At 43.8% G+C, this 18,668-nt stretch overlaps 1 protein-coding gene across 1 annotated transcript; it reads left to right on the forward strand.

Annotated features, from left to right (window-relative positions):
* Positions 1-536: 536 nt before the first annotated feature.
* On the forward strand, positions 537-17,932 carry LOC114438782 (voltage-dependent L-type calcium channel subunit alpha-1D-like). Its single transcript, XM_028410339.1, is given in 48 exon segments — positions 537-555; positions 1,009-1,198; positions 1,287-1,392; positions 3,573-3,712; positions 3,794-3,939; positions 4,018-4,170; positions 4,237-4,433; positions 4,517-4,620; positions 4,723-4,865; positions 5,044-5,112; positions 5,188-5,251; positions 5,336-5,362; positions 6,678-6,838; positions 6,925-7,150; positions 7,243-7,450; positions 7,541-7,661; positions 7,768-7,840; positions 8,086-8,149; positions 8,243-8,300; positions 8,651-8,747; positions 8,834-8,963; positions 9,041-9,149; positions 9,152-9,293; positions 9,408-9,495; positions 9,569-9,676; positions 9,759-9,811; positions 9,905-10,051; positions 10,205-10,406; positions 10,528-10,686; positions 10,774-10,884; positions 10,973-11,056; positions 11,399-11,425; positions 11,504-11,632; positions 11,714-11,779; positions 11,866-11,957; positions 12,069-12,228; positions 13,672-13,799; positions 13,882-13,978; positions 14,060-14,162; positions 14,252-14,353; positions 14,446-14,570; positions 14,963-15,300; positions 15,397-15,459; positions 15,607-15,684; positions 15,758-16,119; positions 16,477-16,589; positions 16,692-17,033; positions 17,464-17,932. Coding segments are annotated over 48 exon segments (6,231 nt in total). The 3' UTR covers positions 17,671-17,932.
* The last annotated feature ends 736 nt before the right edge of the window (positions 17,933-18,668 follow it).

Below are 18,668 nucleotides of genomic sequence, written 5' to 3' on the forward strand. Positions count from 1 at the left end.
TCGTCTCTCTACACCTTGATTTTCTTTTTCTTAAACTATAAACATTACTGTAAAGTCCCAGAGAGGCGCAGGGCTTCTCCACCTCCACCTTCCCCTAGAAAGATTTCCTCTGTCATCCTTTTAAACGGCTCAGCTGCTTTAATCCTGACGCCTGACCACCGCGGATATGTGCACGCGTTTGTTTTAATATTCCTCACCGCCGAGTGCCTGCAGAGATAAAAAAAATAGGAAAAACAGCAACTGTAGAGTTTATTTATGAGCAAAAAAAAAGTATCTGAAAGCGGCTTTAATTGGATTTGTGCGGGCTTCACACTCAGGCGGTGAGGAGAATGGGTCGCAGCCTCTACGCGGTGCCGGCGCTCTGCGTGTGGATATGAAATGACAAGCTGCACATGGTTCTTCGTTTTTTTTTTATCCGTTGAAAGTTGTCTCTTTGACGGACTAAACTCAGGTCTGTGATCCATTACGCATCACAGATCTGCCGAGGAGTTGATGGTGCATTTTTGGAAGTGACTTCGTGGTGTTAGACTGCGGACATGGACGCGGCAAAGAAAGGTAGGAATATCTGTGAGCTTCTGTTTGTAGTAAAATATGCAGAGTAAAGGGTGATTTATTATTTTATTACTTTATGGATGAGATGGTAAAAGTACCTGCAGGCTTTATTCTCCGTGCAGGAGCCTGCATCAACAGGTGTTCACGGGCCTGCTTGTCTTGGGATACTGCTGGGCTAAGTGCCACCCTGTTCCCAATAAAGAACTAGGTCACATCTGGTCTTATAATATGAGGCCTTCAGGACTGAATACCTGTCTGTTGCTGTGTCAAATCCTTTCCTAATTGTGTTCTAGAATATGGCCTCATACAAGTAATACCTGAAACACATTCATTAAGATTAGATAGATAGATTTAATCACAGTCAAAGTATCTGGTGTCTATAAATTCCTGTCCAGGATGCTTCAAAGTGTAGAACATTCTCTTAATTCTGTGTTTTTTTCTTTATTTTTGCAGCAGAGACCCCGCCTCCGGGCGATGCAGGCAAGTCAGACACCCTGGGGTCAACTGGCTCCGCCAGGAAAAGAGGAGGGGGGGCCAAGAAGGCGATGCAGGCAAACAAGTCTGCCCTCAGAGCCCCCCGAGCTCTCTGCTGCCTCACGCTGAGCAACCCCATCCGTATGGCAGCCCTGGCTCTAGTGGAGTGGAAATATCCTTTTTTTTTCTTCTGACACGTGTGTGTGTGTGTGTGTGTGATGCTGTGTGTGAGATGTTTTATCCTTAACTGCAGCCTTCACGCCCTTTGATATTTTCATCCTCCTTGCCATTTTTGCCAACTGTGTGGCCATGGGTGTCACCAAGCCGTATCCGGATGATGATTCCAATGCTACTAATCACCAGCTAGTGAGTCAAATTAATCTACAGTAACTTGTTTCATATTCTAGTATAAAAAACACACACACTACTACGTGCATGAAATATAAATTTAAAAATACCAACCTTTTATTCAGTCTATGGGAAACAATCTAAAAACATACAGTGTTTTGAGAGTCACTAAACACAGAGTACGTCCTTACCAGAAACATGTAAATACTGATCAGAAGTAAAGCATGCTCTCCATGTGTCACATGGATATAGTGCATGTCAAATGTGTTGGTTAGGTAGGACTTCATGGTAGCCCGGAAAATTGTGTAGAAGCTTGTTGCAGACAGGAAGGTTTTGCCTTAATGGTGTGAAACCATTAACTTTTCCTAAACCTATCAAAGTAGTTTTAAAACCTGAACCTCATGGTTAAGACCTGAGCCCGAGGAGGCCAAGGTCCATGGTCTGAGGTCTGAAGCTGTGATTATTATGGTTTCTTGTCTTTTGGTTAATCTGGTTACTGGTTAATCTGATGGTTTATCCACACATTCCATTCATTGAGCATTGTGTTGACGTCCACCTGATGAATATGAAAATCTCTTTTAGCACTAGTTTTGGTGTCCAACAACTCCTGGAGGAATCTTCTGGTCCCTCTGCTGCTATAAGCTCCGCTATATGTAACTTCCCCTTGACTGATGTTCAGTGCTTATAGAAGGAACAGTGAATGTGGTTTTTAGAACAAAAGCTGCTTGCTACAACCAAAATGGCTCTTTGAGAGCTGTGAGATTGACCCAGAACAAAAAATTAGCAGCAGAAGTGGAGGTGGAGCTGCTCCCAAACCCAGAATTTGGGGCAGCCCCACCTCCACCTGCCTCTCTGGGCTTTTGGCAGCCTTATACCGGCGTGTGCCAGCCAGATTTGCTGCTTTCAGAACCCTGCCAAAACGCTTTGGTGTTTCCACTTGTAGGTTTGTTCTCTTGGTCTGAACCAAAGCAGAAATGTCAACGTATGTCAGAGTGACCACAGTGAGAAGGTGGTGCTGCAGATACACTCAGTGTTCTGGTAACAGAGATAATGGTATTAAGACGGAAAAAGTTGCAGCTAGGTGACCCTATGTGGGATCATGACTTAAACACCAACCATCTGCCTCTCCTCCCCTCTCCTCCCTCTCTCTTACTCCCATTCATTCTTCTTTTTTCTGATCATACATCTCAAATAACAATGAATATGACATATGACTGACATATGTCATACATCAAAAATCGCTTTATCAGTATAGCTCTTAGTGCATGTTTTAAAAACTTCACATTGTGGGAGCAGAAATAAAAGTCATTTGAGTTCAGATGAGTGTAGTTAGAAAGGAAGCACAGACACATACACATTTGCAGCAGGATGGATGTTAGCAGATCCCTTTATTGGATTTCAGAGAAGAGGTAAGCTGACCGTTTAAGGTTTTTTTCCTCCTTACTGGGACCCTGACATTAGTTATTATTATTTTTGACAATTGGTTTTTGGTGAATGTTGCAGATTTTTTTTTTCATGTCATATTCAGGCACCATCTTCTTGGATTATTGTGTCAACCTGGGGTAACGATGTAGTGACAGTGATTAGAAGCTTTAAGCTGCTGGTTACAGATCTGGTGACAGACTTAAGCAAGTCTTAGGCAGTGGGTTAAGAGGTTAAAACCCCACCACTATCTGCTCTTAAGGATCACACACATGATTTGAAAAAAAATCAGTTACCCAATCTATCCATCTATTCTCCAAACACTCCATCAGGGTCACAGTATAGGAGCAGGTGGGGCAGTGTTTCCTCCTTAGGGGTCCAAATGAGGGATATAATCCCTGCTGGGTCGGCCTCGTGGCCTCCAGCCAGCTGGAAGTGCAGCGTAAACCTATAAAGAGGGATGACTGCGGGCTGGGTATGCCTGTCAGGTGCTTGAACTTCTACTGGCTTCCCTCTGCATTTTGTTTGATTTCAGAGCCTACCACAATCATCCTCTAGCAAACAAATTCAAATTCATCATCAGTTGTATTCACAATTTTTCTCTTAAGCTGAATCCATGAGTACTTACTCACCTCATCATGGATCATATAAGATTTTCAGCAGCAAACCATCCAGCTGAACCCCGTAGGCCCTACAGTGATGATGTCAGAAGGACAACGTTGTCTGCAAAACACTTTCTAAATGTCATCTTTACACTCTTACCTTTTCTTTTTTAGGAGCAAGTTGAGTATGTCTTCCTTGTCATCTTCACCATCGAGACCTTCACTAAAATTCTGGCCTACGGTTTAGTCATGCACCCCAGTGCCTACATACGCAGCGGATGGAACTTGCTTGATTTTGTTATCGTCATCGTCGGGTATTTTGGTGCTCCCAGTGTGCACAGATTTCCATTAATCAGTGTCCTGTCACTAACTAACTCGTCTCTGTCTGTGTGCAGTTTGTTCAGTGTGATTGCAGAGGCCATGACGGATCATAAACCAGGAGAGGCTCATCATGCTGCAGGAAAACCTGGAGGCCTGGACGTCAAAGCCCTCAGAGCCTTCAGGGTGTTACGACCACTTCGACTTGTCTCTGGTGTTCCCAGTATGTATGTTTTTCTGTTTGTGTTTCCCTGTGCTTCATCATGTACTGATTTAAAGTGTGTGTCTGTCACCTAAACAGGTTTACAAATTGTGTTGAACTCCATCATGAAAGCCATGGTCCCCCTTCTCCACATTGGTATGCTGGTCATGTTCGTCATCATCATCTACGCCATCATCGGCTTGGAGCTTTTCATCGGCCGGATGCACAAGACCTGCTACTCCATGAGCACAGGTGTCTGCTCTCAGCTGATTTCACTCATTGTTTCATGAATGTGTAGACTCACTTTGTGTGTTCTAGGTCTGATGGTGGAGGATGATCCGTCACCTTGTGCGTTCGCTGGGAGTGGCCGCTTCTGTGTTGGCAATGGCACGGATTGCAGGGGGAAGTGGGAGGGCCCCAATGGCGGGATCACCAACTTTGACAACATCTTCTTTGCCATGCTGACGGTGTTCCAGTGCATCACCATGGAGGGCTGGACAGATGTGCTCTACTGGGTACATACACCTGCTCATGGAATTTTGTGGTTGTGTTTTTTCATTGACTAATTCTTACATTTACTTCCTGTCTGTCTGTACAGATGAACGATGCCATTGGCTTTGAGATCCCATGGGTTTACTTTGTCTCTTTGGTCATCTTTGGATCATTCTTCATCATCAACCTTGTATTGGGTGTGTTGAGCGGGTGGGTAAAACTTCTACTTCTGTTTTGTTATAAGAAAAGGTGAAGGTTTTGTTTTAAAAAATGCGTCTTTTTATGAATTTCTGCATGTGTTTATGCACACAGAGAGTTCTCTAAAGAAAGAGAGAAGGCTGTGGCACGTGGCGAGCTGCAGAAGGCGCAGGAGAGCAAGCAGATGGAGGAGGACATGATCGGCTACATGGACTGGCTCATAGAGGCCGAGGATGTGGACGAAGAAGGAAACAAACGTCAGTTTAAAGCGTTTTTGCACAGACACACAGGCTGCATTCTGAATCACATACTTATTTTATTCTGGAAATACCAACCCGGAGTCTTGCATTGAACATTGACAACATGACATGACAGGATCATGACACTGAAGCACCTCACATTCTCAGCTTACACACAGTCTGCCTCTGTCTGAAGGTGCTGCGATTGCAAAGAAGAAGATGATGAAGAAGTTCGGCTGGTACAAACACAGTGAGGATGGAGGAGGTAAGACAAGCACCACTGTTACATCATGTCTTTATGTTTTTTTATACTGTACTCACATATCTGTGTGTTCAACAGAGTCAGATTCTGATGATGATATAGCGTATCTCGATGATGACAATGGCTGCTGCGCTTCTCTAATGTAAGAAAGCGGTTTGTTGTAATTCACCATCTCAAAACAAAGTGGGTTTTCGCATTAATATTTTTCTCTTTCATCTTTCATTAGGGCTAAGATGATGGCTAATAGCTTCTGGTAAGTATTTTAATATATGATTTAAATCCTGGAAATTTGGAATAGGATTTATTCAATTCAATTCAATTCAGTTTTATTTATATAGCGCATATTACAATCAGACATTGTCTCAAAGCGCTTCACAGGAACCCCCCTAAGAGCACTGTGGCAAGGAAAAACTCCCTTTAAGAGGAAGAAACCTTGAGCAGGACCCGTCAACTTAAGGGGGAACCAGTCCTGCTGCTAGTCAGAGAGGATGAGGGAGAGAGAGAGAGAGAGAGGGAGAGAGAGGATGAAGGAGAAAGAGAGAGAGAGAGAGAGAGAGAGAGGAGCAAACATGATACAAACATGATACAGTACAGAGCAAACATGACAGCAAGATGAAACAGTGATTATATTGCAATAGATATCTATATATATCGTCGGTCCATAAGTAGGAATAGTAATTTGATAGTAAAGATGAGCAGCAGGGGCTAGCGAAGTCGATGAGCACAGGAGAGACTGCAGGTCAGTATGCAGGTCTTGAGACCTGCAAAGAGAGAGAGCGAGAGCGAGGCACAGAACTACAAGGAAGACAGTTAACACAGATTATGAGACGATATTACCCAGTATGATCCAGACTAAGGAGAGTGGAGGAGAGGTCAGAGGGTGTTCAGAGGATCGTGTTTGTGCCCCCCGACAACGTAGAGCAAGAGAGACTTCACGGGCCGGACTGCAGGTCATCATCCAGGTCTTGAGACCAGTGTGAGCCAGACTAAGGAGAGAAAAGGAGAGGTTAGAGGGTGAGAGGGAAACTGCTCAGTGGATCATGTTTGTGCCCCCCGACAACGTAGGCCTAGAGCAGCATAGCTGTGCTACACACTAGGTCTAAGGCTAACTGTACGCCTTACTAAACAGAAAAGTTTTAAGTCTAGTCTTAAAGGTGGAGGCAGTGTCTGCCTCTCGGACCCAGATTGGTAACTGGTTCCATAATAGCGGTGCCTGATAGCTGAAAGCTCGTCCTCCCATTCTACTTCTATGAATCCTAGGAACTACTAGTAAACCTGCACTCAGAGATCTGAGTGTCCTATTAGGAACATATGGTACAATCAGGTCCTGCAGATACAATGGAGCAAGTCCATGAAGAGCCTTGTAGGTTAGAAGAAGGATCTTGAAGTGTATTCTTGAGTCCACTGGGAGCCAGTGAAGAGACGCTAGGACAGGAGAGATATGATCCCTTTGGCTGCTTCCTGTCAGAACTCTAGCATCCTGCATGGTTCATTTGTTTGTCCAAGTTTAATATGTTCAAATATTACATGTGCAAATATGAGACATCATATTTCCACTCTTTCTTTAGTGACCAGCTGTGCCAGCTGAACCACACAATGAGGAAGAACTGCCGTGTTGCAGTCAAGACCACTAACTTCTACTGGCTGGTGCTTCTGTTGGTGTTTCTCAACACTGTGGCCAGCGCCTCCGAGCATTACGGCCAGCCTAAGTGGCTCACAGAAATGCAAGGTAGTAAAAAAAACTTCTGCTGAGCTGTTTGTTGTTTTCCTACTTTGGACCCAGAGAAATAAAACCATATTCTCTCTGTTCCTCAGAGCGAGCCAATAAGGTCCTGCTGCTGCTCTTCACTCTGGAGATGCTGATGAAGATGTACGCTTTTGGGCTGCAGATCTATTTCATGGCACTCTTCAACCGCTTCGACTGCTTTGTGGTGTGTGGTGGCATTCTGGAGACGCTGCTTGTAGAGATGGAGTTCATCCCGCCAATCGGCATCTCTGTGCTGCGCTGCATCCGACTGCTCAGGATATTCAAGATGACTCGGTAATTATTGTCACAGATCAGACGATGTGATGATGAGACCCACTCTGATTTAATTCCCTGGTGTGTGTTCTTTGCTCTCTCATCATTTCCAGGCACTGGGCAGCCTTGTCCGATTTGGTCACTTCACTGCTCAACTCCATGAAAGCTATCTGCTCCCTTCTGCTCCTGCTCTTCCTCTTCCTCATCATCTTCGCCTTGCTGGGAATGCAGCTTTTCGGAGGCAAATTCAACTTTGATGAGACTCAGATGAAGCGAAGTACCTTTGACTCCTTCCCCCAGGCTCTGCTCACTTGTTTCCAGGTGAGTTTAAATTTCAAAATATGTGATCGATTGGAGTTTCTCTCTCTCTCTAATCTGTCTGTCTTTCTTTTTGGTGCTGTATTGTCACAGATCCTCACTGGGGAGGATTGGAACGCTGTGATGTATGACGGTATTATGGCGTATGGAGGCCCTGTGTTTCCTAACATGGTGGTGTGCATTTACTTCGTCATCCTGTTCGTCTGTGGCAACTGTATCCTTTTCTACAGTGTTACTGCTTATTTCTGATCTTACTGCTGTTTAAGAGGATTTTTTTAATTACAAAAAGACAAACAATGGCTCCTTAAATCTGAATTTAGACATCCTGCTAAACGTCTTCTTGGCTATCGCTGTAGACAACTTAGCAGGAGGCGGTGGGAAGACAAAAGTCGAGTAAGTTTGACATGGAGTAAGAAAAGGGGGGCTGAGCAAAAAGATGACAAGTCACTTGCTACATTAAAATCTTTCATCAACATTGGCCTACATGTAGTCATCTGCTGCCTCAGTCTCAAGGTGTTATCACCCAGTCCCTCTGAAGTGCATCTAACACAATAAAGAGATGCTCTGCTGCAACTATTCTTATTCTTATCCATAAACTAAACACATACTAAAAGTTCAGTTTACATGTTTTTGTTTAGAGAGAAGAAGGAAGAGGAAGAAGAGTGGGATGAGGATGAAGAGAAAGAGGATGAAGATGCAGGGGTAGAGCATTTTGTTTTCCTTCTTACTTCCCTCTACATCATGGACCATTAATAGAGAATAAAGTAAATGTTGATATTTTGGTCTTGAATTCAGAACGAAGAGGATGACTGGCAGGACAATGAAGAGCTGAGAGCCATTGAGGGACTGGAGGGTGAGTGTGTGAGACGTTACGCTTCAGCAGCAGGAACAGGAGTCATGCTCCATTAGAGGCACTTTCTGTGGTTTTCACTTCTGTCATATTTTTAGTCATTGTGGGCGATTTTTTTTCACTGCAAGTCTTAGGTAGAAGTAGAAACAACTCAAACATCCCTTTTATGCAGATACACACAGTTATTATAGCTCTTTAAAAAGCAAAATAGGTCAAGCTAAATCTATATCTTCATATTTTTTGACTGAACACATGGTGCATTTAAGGACCATGGGAATGTCTGACTACTCTTCCTGTTTTATATGTTTTTCCAGGCTGAACTGTGTGATTTCTGTTGTTTGTTTGAAAAATAGGAGTTGCTCCTTTAAAGCCAGAATTTTCTGGGCCCAAAGAAAAGATTGTACCAATACCTGATGGAAGCTCTTTCTTCATTCTTGGAAAGAAGAACTGGTAATTTTTAAATGATGCATGTCTCAGTTTAACCAGAGAAATGGTGAACATAACATGCTGTAACCCCGATTTCATTCATCCATCAGTTTACGAGTTGCTTGCCACAACCTCATCCATCACCCCTATTTCACCAACTTCATCCTCATCTTCATCATCCTCAGTAGTATCTCACTGGCTGCTGAGGATCCAATCAAATCCCACTCATTCAGGAACATCGTAAGACCAAACTTTCCTTCATCTTCACAGCTCATGATGTTATCTTCTCCATTAACACAACGTCTGTCATCTCTCAGGTGCTTGGGTATGCCGACTATGTCTTCACTTCAGTTTTCACTGTGGAGATTGTACTAAAGGTAACAGCTGGAGCTGAGCACATGAAACAATGAAGTGTTGGAATGAAGTTTGAGTTTCTCACCTTTGCTTTCTCACTCACATTTAGATGACTGTCTACGGCGCTTTTCTGCACACTGGCTCCTTCTGCAGAAACGCCTTCAACCTGCTCGACCTGCTGGTTGTCAGCGTGTCACTCACGTCTTTCTTCCTGCAGTGAGTAAAGATGCACAAAACTACACACCCTTCTCTTCTGCACAAAGATCAGCAGCAGGCACTATTTTCACTGAAATCCAAGTAAAAATTCATCTCTTGCTCTGTTACTTTCAGCTCGAGTGCCATCTCTGTGGTGAAGATTCTCAGAGTGCTCAGAGTACTCAGGCCACTTCGAGCCATTAACAGAGCTAAGGGACTAAAGGTAAACCTTTACACTCTGTTTCTGTATTCTTTTTTTAATATTCAGTGTATTTACATTTGGTGTCTGTTCACAGAACGTGGTGCAGTGTGTGTTTGTGGCGATCCGCACCATTGGCAACATCTTGATTGTCACAACGCTCCTTCAGTTCATGTTCGCCTGCATTGGAGTGCAGCTCTTCAAGGTTCACAGCTTACAGTTATCATAGAGATGTGTCCAGTGAGCATGTTTATGGTGTGATAACATCTCTCTGTTTGATGGTACAGGGCAGATTCTACAGCTGCACCGATGAGGCCAGACACACTCCGGATGAGTGCAAGTCAGTCTTCTTTCCTCTAACAATACGAAGCTCCTGACAGTCTCCCAACATGCTGTTTGTTTCATGAATGTCTCTTTATGTGTCTCATTCTAGAGGCACGTTTGTGGTCTACAAAGACGGGGATATGAACCACCCCATGGTTCGAGAACGGATTTGGGAAAACAGTGATTTCAACTTTGATAATGTGCTGATGGGCATGCTGGCTTTATTTACTGTGTCAACATTTGAAGGCTGGCCACAGTGAGTATCAACTTTCTCTAAAGGAGTGTGTAGGATTTAGCAGTGGAGACTGCAACAAACAAGATATTGTCCACTTAGACTCACAGCTTGCTTTGTTTTGCAGATGTGTACCAAAGCGTCCTTATGTTTTTGTTTGTTTTGTGTATAATAAAGACTCCTGTACCGAGCCATAGACGCCAATGCCATAAACCGAGGCCCAATTTACAACTACCGCGTGGAGATCTCCATCTTTTTCATCATCTACATCATCATCATCGCCTTCTTCATGATGAACATCTTTGTGGGTTTTGTCATCATCACGTTTCGAGAGCAAGGAGAAGCCGAGTTCAAAAACTGTGAACTCAACAAAAACCAGGTTAGTGATTTTACAAACAAATTTTAACAGAAAATATGTTTTTCTGTGTTGTAAGTATTTTTATCTGACATATTTTCTTTTCTTCTTTTTCCCTTGTTTTTCTTGTTTCGGCCCTACCCAGCGTCAGTGTGTGTATTATGCACTGAAAGCTCAGCCGATAAAGATTTACATTCCCAAAAATCCATCCCAGCTCAAATTCTGGAAAATCATCAACTCCAGCCAGTTTGAATACATCATGTTTGTGCTGATTCTGGGAAACACTCTCACTCTGGCTGTTCAGGTATCATGTCACGCAAACACTCTCCTCCCTCAGACTGTTTCATCAGCGTTGTGATGTGAGTTTATGTATTGTTTGTCTCTGTGTCAGCATTACGAGCAGTCGAAGCTCTTCACCTCCATCATGGACATCCTCAACATGATCTTCACTGTGGTTTTCACCGTAGAAATGGTTATCAAGTTGATGGCTCTGCGGGCTCATGTGAGGATTCGATCTTGTACCTTTGAAAAGTAACTGTCTTCACTGCCTGCTGTTGTGGTGACTTTTGTTTTCTGTCTCACTCATGCAGCACTACTTCATTGATCCGTGGAATTCATTTGACGCGCTGATCGTGGTGGGGAGCGTGCTGGACATCGCAGTGTCTGAGTTTAGTGTAAGATAAAACAGCTGATATCTCACTTTCACTTTCACTTGTCTGTGATGGCAGTATGAGAAGACTTAGTCTAATGCAAAGTAATTATAATAAGGATGGCCTCCGCACATTTGTATTCATCCTAACAGTTTAGTGAGGGATAACAGTGCAGCTCATTGAATGTGGAGGGAGGGAGGTATGCTGCATACTTCTAATTACTTGGATACAAAGTATTTAATCTGAACATGTGTTACAATCTGAAAATGATTTGACGGATATTGTCTGCTGTTGATGATTCTTTCTTTCCTTTCCTCCTTCATGGTGTCACCCCTGGTATTGACTCCCTTTTACATACTGCTCCAGGGGGGAGGCGGCCATGGTGAGGTGAGTGCCGAATGTGTTTTTGGGTTGATATATTCCTTAGCTCTTTATCAGCTACATATTTAACTCAACGTATTTTCTCTATAGGGAAAAGGAGAAAGCGGGAAAGTGTCCATCACGTTCTTCCGTTTGTTCCGAGTGTTGAGGTTGGTGAAGCTGCTCAGCAAAGGTGAAGGCATTCGAACTCTTCTCTGGACGTTCGTCAAATCCCTTCAGGTCAGTCTCACACAGAGCAAAACTAAACGCATGAAGGCAAAGGGCTGACGTTTCTGATAAACTACTCCGATCTCTGCACAGGCTTTACCTTATGTCGGCCTCCTCATTGCGATGATCTTTTTCATCTACGCTGTGATTGGCATGCAGGTGAGTTTGTCTTGTAAAAGTGAAGGAATGTTTGGCCCAATGACACCTTCTGGTTTTAATTGTACAACCAACTGTTTTCCTTTTAGACTTTTGGGAAGGTAGCTGTTGATGATAACACACACATCAACAGAAACTGCAACTTCCAGACTTTCTTCATGGCTGTCCTGGTACTGTTTAGGTGCGCCTTTTTTCCCTTTAACATGAAAGCTGAGCTTCTCATTTCTGAGAAGATTTAAAGGTCTAAATGTGAAAGGATAAATGAAAACATCCCATATTTCTCTCACTGTAGGTGCGCCACTGGAGAGCAGTGGCAGGAGATCATGCTGGCAGCTCTGCCTGGCAGGCGCTGTGACCCCGAATCTGACACTGAGCCTGGTGAAGAGTTCAGCTGCGGCAGCAACTTGTCTTACGTCTACTTCATCAGCTTCTTCATGCTCTGCGCTTACCTGGTGAGCTGAGCCACAGATTTATGAAGGCTAAATGTTAGTTTCCCTCTTTTGATGTGCAGCTTCCTGACTGCTAAATTAAATTTAGGTATAATTATTTCAAACTTGTATTCAGGTCAAGTGGAGTAAAGTCAGATAAACGTTGAGAGGATTGTATTACAACAGCAGTCCCAGCTCATCAGAGAACATCCATCCGTGGATTTTATTAATCCAGAGAGTAAACCCAAGTCCTAAAATCCAGATTTTTAAGAGTGCAAAGAGTTTATAGTGCTTATAGTGCTATTTTAAGACATTACATGGGTCAAGGTGACTTTAACCCCAAAAAACAGAGAGAACAGGGTCTAATCTGAAGAACAGAAACAAAGTGCTGCACACTTAAGTGAAAACTGTGCAGCTCAATACACTACAATGTTCTAGATGATGACATTTGTATTACAAAATGGAAGTACCACCTTTCTCCACATGGGGTCATTGTTCCTTAAATGAGCTATGGGATAAGCTACAGTGTCTCAGCTTGGGTACCAGGCCACCAGCCCTTAGTGTTACCTGATGCTGATTGCTGGGGAGGCTGCATGTACGGCTAAAAACAAACCCTAACCGGTCCACTCATCTGTTGATCCTGCACCCCAGTGGTTGCCATAGAGTGTATATAACCACTAGATGAATGGTTGAGTCCATGACATCAGCCATAGTCATTTTGTGTCTCTGTGGAAGACTCTAAACATCATGTCAGCAGCATCTGAGTCCACCTAACCACCTCCAAATACAGGCAAGAGGTGAAGCATGAGTGGAGCTGAGGTGTGCAGCCAACAGTGGAAGTGGCCTGTCACTGCCAAAATGATGCAAAATCTCAATAAACATGAAATGAGTTGGAAAAATATTTAGTAAAGATCATTAATTGGCATAAAGTTGTATTGTATAGATTGTGATTCTTCTTCTGTGGAACGGGTTTGAAGCACAGTGTGTGAGAGTCCGGCTGGACCAAACGTTTACCAAGCTACACGCACGTTTCTATTTCTATTGCACCCATTACTGAAAGTGTATAACCAGTATAATCAGTGTGACCATTTTCTCAGTCTGAGCTGTTTCCTTGAAGATATATTTACAATGACAGTGTCCAGGTTCAGGTTCTGCTTGTCTCTTAGTGTCTGTTTCCTTCTTCTGTGGACAGCTGATGTCCATCAGTCTGTGTGTGGTCTTTGACCTTTAGCTGAGACCCACTGAGACACTTCTGACTGCTAAAATAGAACTGTGTCCTGCTGGGTTTTCCTACAATATATTCAAATAAATAAGTTGGACTGATGTGCGTATAGACACTATTAAACCTCATTAAATAATGCATGTAAGGCTTCATGCTTGTATAGACTAATGTCACTTTAACTCACTACATGTTTTCTTGCTAAAAATTTGTTCAGATTATACACACTTCTGCCTTTTATCTCACAGATTATCAACCTGTTCATTGCTGTCATCATGGATAACTTTGAGTACCTGACTCGAGACTGGACCGTGCTTGGCACTCACCACCTGGATGAGTTTAAGAGGGTTTGGTCTGACTACGATCCAGAAGCCACGTAAGACTCATTGTTTTCACCCTCTCCTATTAATGCTGAGATTCTCTACCCTCACTCTTGCTATTTTTTCTGATTCTTGCAGTGGCCGGATAAAGCACATTGATGTAGTCACGATGCTGCGCAGGATTCAGCCCCCTCTTGGTTTTGGAAAACTGTGTCCTCACCGTGTTGCTTGCAAAGTAAGAACTCACTCGGTCGGTGCTGCACTGTTGTTGCGAGGAATGAACTCTGACTTCTTCTGCCTCCTCTTGTCTTCACAGAGACTGGTTGCTATGAACGTCCCGCTGCACGCTGATGGAACAGTCACCTTCAATGCAACTCTGTTTGCTCTCGTGCGGACCTCACTCAAGATTAAGACTGAAGGTTGTGCACATACATACACACACACATACATGAAGCTCAGTGTATGTGACTACCTCACTCAGTGATGCTGTTGTTTGTGCGTCACTCAGGCCCCATCGACCAGCAGAATGAGGAACTAAAGATTATTATTAAGAAGCTCTGGAAGCGCACTAAGCCAAAACTCATCGATGAAGTCATTCCTCCACCTAGAGGTATGTAAAAAGAATTGCATAGCTGTCTGATGAATGATGAAAAGTAAAGACAATCAAAATCACTCAAAAACCTTTTGTGTGCCTACTTCCAGGGGATGAGGTGACTTGTGGGAAGTTTTATGCTAGCTTCTTGATCCAAGACTATTTTAAAAAGTTCCGCAAGAGGAAAGAGAGGGAGAGGAAGTCCAAGAAGAAGGACAAAGCAGCTTCTCTGCAGGTAAAATGTGATTCTGAAAATCACCCATGATAATTGTTTCACATAGATTTGCTTAATTCACAGTTTTAGTGTTTTATCATCCAGTTGGTTTGGCTTCCAAACTTAGAGAAATACAGAAACACTGACACATCCCCCACTTTCATTAAAATCTACACTGCAGCTACTGAAGGTCTGTTTGCAGAAATAGGCTGGGCTCCAAAATCCATCTGTGGTAGATGATTTCTTGGCTACCAGGAAAAACAAGGCTGCATTCAAAACAGGAGGAACACTGTGGCACAATCAGTCCTCAAATGCAGCCTTTAAGAAGTGAATTTTGTAGTTTGTGGTCATTGTTAACTTTATTAACGATTTGTAAATCTTTCTAAGTGTCTTTTTCTTTTTCTTTTTTTTAGCAAGGGCTGCGGACTCTGCAGGACCTGGCTCCAGAGATGCGTCTGGCAATGGCCTGTGACATGGAAGAAGAGGAGGGTGCAGAAACAGGTGACGAGGTGTTTGACAGTGAGGCCGGAACTTCAGTGAACACCACCCCGGCCAGCACACCGATGCCACCTCTGGACTTGCTAGTAGAACAAACAACTGTGATCATCGAACCCGAGCCCAAGATCGCCAACGGGGGGGTCATCACTGAGCAGGTGACGGGCTTGCAGGAGCATCAGATACCAGGATCCGAGTTTACAGGTGTCAATATTGTAACAGAGCAGCCTGTGAGGTCTGGACGCCTCCCAGTCAGGTACGTTTCTGTAAATTCAAACATTGGTACTGTGATTGTTTAAAGTCATTGCTGACCTGCCTGTTCTTTCCTCACAAACAGGATGGCCTCTGTTAGTGATCTGCCTCCACCTTCTCCAGATTTACTAGGTGGAAGAGAGATTATTACTCCAGAACCAGTCATGGTTCCTGAACCAGTCATTGTTCCTGAACCAGTCATTGTTCCAGTACTAGTTGCTGCTCCTGAACCGGTCATTGTTCCAGAACCAGTCTTTGTTCCTGAACCAGTCATCACTGTTTCTGAACCAGTCGCTGCTCCTGAACCAGCCGTTGCAGCTACAAGCGGAGTAGCCGAGCAGGTTTATAACAGTGAAGAGTATGCTGCAAGTCTGCCATCAGTAGACGGGTGAGAAACAGAGGTCACGACTGTAGCTTTGCATTAAGACCAGAAACAATTCTGAATATATTTTGTCTTGCAGGTATGTGTATCCAGACCCTGTTTCGCCTGTACCAACTGAGTCAGGCTACAACGGTCAGAGTCTGGACAGAGCTAGCAGCATCGGGGAAATACCCTACGATGCCAATGGCTTCATTAGCAACGGTTACAGCGACACCAACATGAACGGTGGGAGTGCTGCTGTAAGCCCCACTCCCTATGACACCAATGGATATAACGGGAACGAATACACATGCTACAGTGAAAACGGCAGCATCATCAACGGCAATGGAAGTATGATAAGCAATGAAAATGGCGGTGGTTACAACGAGAATGGCTACAACGGGAATGACAGAAGTGGTGGACAGTTTGTCAGGAGACGGCTGCTTCCCAGCATACCCAGAGGTGAGACTCACTGTGTCACATTATTTCTGCAACACACCTGAGAGGGGTGTAAACCTTTTGTGGATAAAGGCAGCACACACAGCCCAGAAACCATTTCCATTGTGTTTATTAATTCAAGATTGAACACAGAATTATAGGGATTACCAACAGGACTGGGATCCAGTTTCATTACCTGCAGTGGATGCACACTACTACCATACGGAATTCCCACATACACACACACACACACACACTCCTGGGATCACTAGAGGCCTGCAGGCCTCCCAGAGGGTTAATCCTGCCATGCTAATGCTAAATCTCTCCTCACAGGGTTATTTATAGTCCAGTTTTCTAACATCTACCTGCTTATTGTTTCAGGTCGTAAGCCCGCCTTTAACTTTCAGTGTCTGCAACCGCAGAGCAGTGTGGACAACCTCCCTGTCCCAGGAAACTATCACGGCAACACGTCTCCATCCAGAGCCCGTCTACAGGTACCACAGGAGCACACGTGCACACATGTCAAAATATTTGTACACAGGCTTCCTGGCTTGGTCTCACCGGTCTTCTTCTTTTTCGCCCCCTCCCTCTGTCAGACCCAGCACAGCCTGGATTCCCGGCCCAGCAGCGTGTCCTCAATGTCATCTGCCTCCTGGGCAAACGCAGCAGCAGCAGCAGCTGGCACCACCCCTGTTCCGGGAATAATCGCTCCCTCAGGGCGTAGGGGCAAACTCATCTACACGCCTATGATCCTGGTGGATGAAGCCACTGGCACCAGTCAGCCGCTGTGGAGTGACGGCTCCGCCAGCCTTCCTGCTGGAAGACGTCCCGGCTGGTACCCTGGTCAGACCAGGACCTTTACCAGCGTCAGAATGCCGCCACCCCCTCCAAACCAGAGCATCATCAACAAAGGCAGCGCAGACAGCCTGGTTGAGTCGGTGAGTAACCACGGACACAGTTCCAGATAATCTAATATTGATGGATTGATTTATAATCTCATTGGATACACAAACAGGCTGATTTAGGGGTCATTCCTGTAAACAATTACCCAGAATTCCTGCCGTTGAAACACATCAGGTCCTCTCTGGTGCTCCAAGACAGAATAAAGTTGTCAATGTGTTAACATATGTCTTCTCTGATATACATACTACAGTTACAGTCTAAATTAGCAGTGAACTGAGGGAGGAATTAGTACTGGCAGATGTTCTTAGTACACATTAAATCTACTGTTTACACAGAAGAGATGAAACTGCTTTTCAATGGTGATCTGAGGGCATTGAAGAGTGACTCCAGCAGCTGATAAACAGACTTGCATGGTATTTTTGCACATTTAGCTGCCAGCCTCTGATTTTTTCTTCTTCTTCTCAGATCTTGATCTCAGAAGGTCTTGGTAACTTCGCCAGGGACTCAAAGTTTGTGAGCTTTGCCAAGCGGGAGATCGCCGAAGCCTGTCACATGACCTTGGATGAAATGGAGAACGCTGCTGCTGACCTGATAGCTCGTGGGGCCAGTCAGTCGATGTCGTGCTTTGAGGCCGACCTGGCCGACGAAATGAACTGTGTGATTTCTTACTGAGAGGAAATGGCATGTGGTTTGTGTGTTCATTGTTTGGTGGCTTTCACAAAAAATGTACAGGTTAATATGCTTTTGTCTGAATGCCAAAACACACACAGATTTTAAGAGCATGGGTCCATATGTGGCAGGACTCTGGATGAACTGGCAGAAAAGTCTGCTGAAATGTGGCAGGAAGTGATGGCTTTTAGCAGTATTATGACCATTTTTTGCATTGTATTCTCATTTTTTACTGTATATGAACTGATGTAAAAAAAAAACACTATAAGACGATAATATTTAAACCAATACACATAGATCAATAGGCTAACTACATGTAGCTATTTTAGAGAAATATTTAAAATATATTGAATATCCTCTAAGAAGCTATATGACAACCTTTGTCCAGTGTTCACAAATAAAAGACTAATGTTTTATTTAATGTTTGTTGTACTGGTGCTGTCAGTATTACTTTGTATGAAAGTGGATGCTGAAAGCCACAATGACACATAAACTGTTAATTATATAACCTCAATCATTAATGGACCGACAGATGGACAACATCTGGGTTTCACTTCCCCCTTTGAAGAAAAGAAATATGCAAAACATTGAGCTTTGCATGTCTATTGTTCACTCTGTGATGTAGCTGTATGTGGACTAAGTGGAGGGTTTTCCAGTTTTATATTTCTTGTTTTTAATAATATTCATGCTGGCTGGTGATTCTTATCAAAGCACGGAAACATGAAGCCAGAGGTACCTGCAGAAGCGTACTCCATTTGTAGTGGAGGCAAAGGTATCGCCACTATACAGTTACATTGTGCATTTAATCTGTTTCAAGGCCAAATACAGTAACTTTAGGTTTGAGTAAAACATTACAAGTCATACAAGCCATTGTGTCTTTAATGAGTAACCAGAGCTACAGTATCGCTCTGGGGAAAAACATATTGGTGATTGATTCCTAGTTGCTGCCTTCAGGGCTGAGAAATGAAGCCAAAAACTGCACTTCCTCCAATGACCACTTG

This window comes from Parambassis ranga, chromosome 7 (genome assembly GCF_900634625.1).
Source record: "Parambassis ranga chromosome 7, fParRan2.1, whole genome shotgun sequence".
NCBI classification, from domain to species: domain Eukaryota; kingdom Metazoa; phylum Chordata; class Actinopteri; family Ambassidae; genus Parambassis; species Parambassis ranga.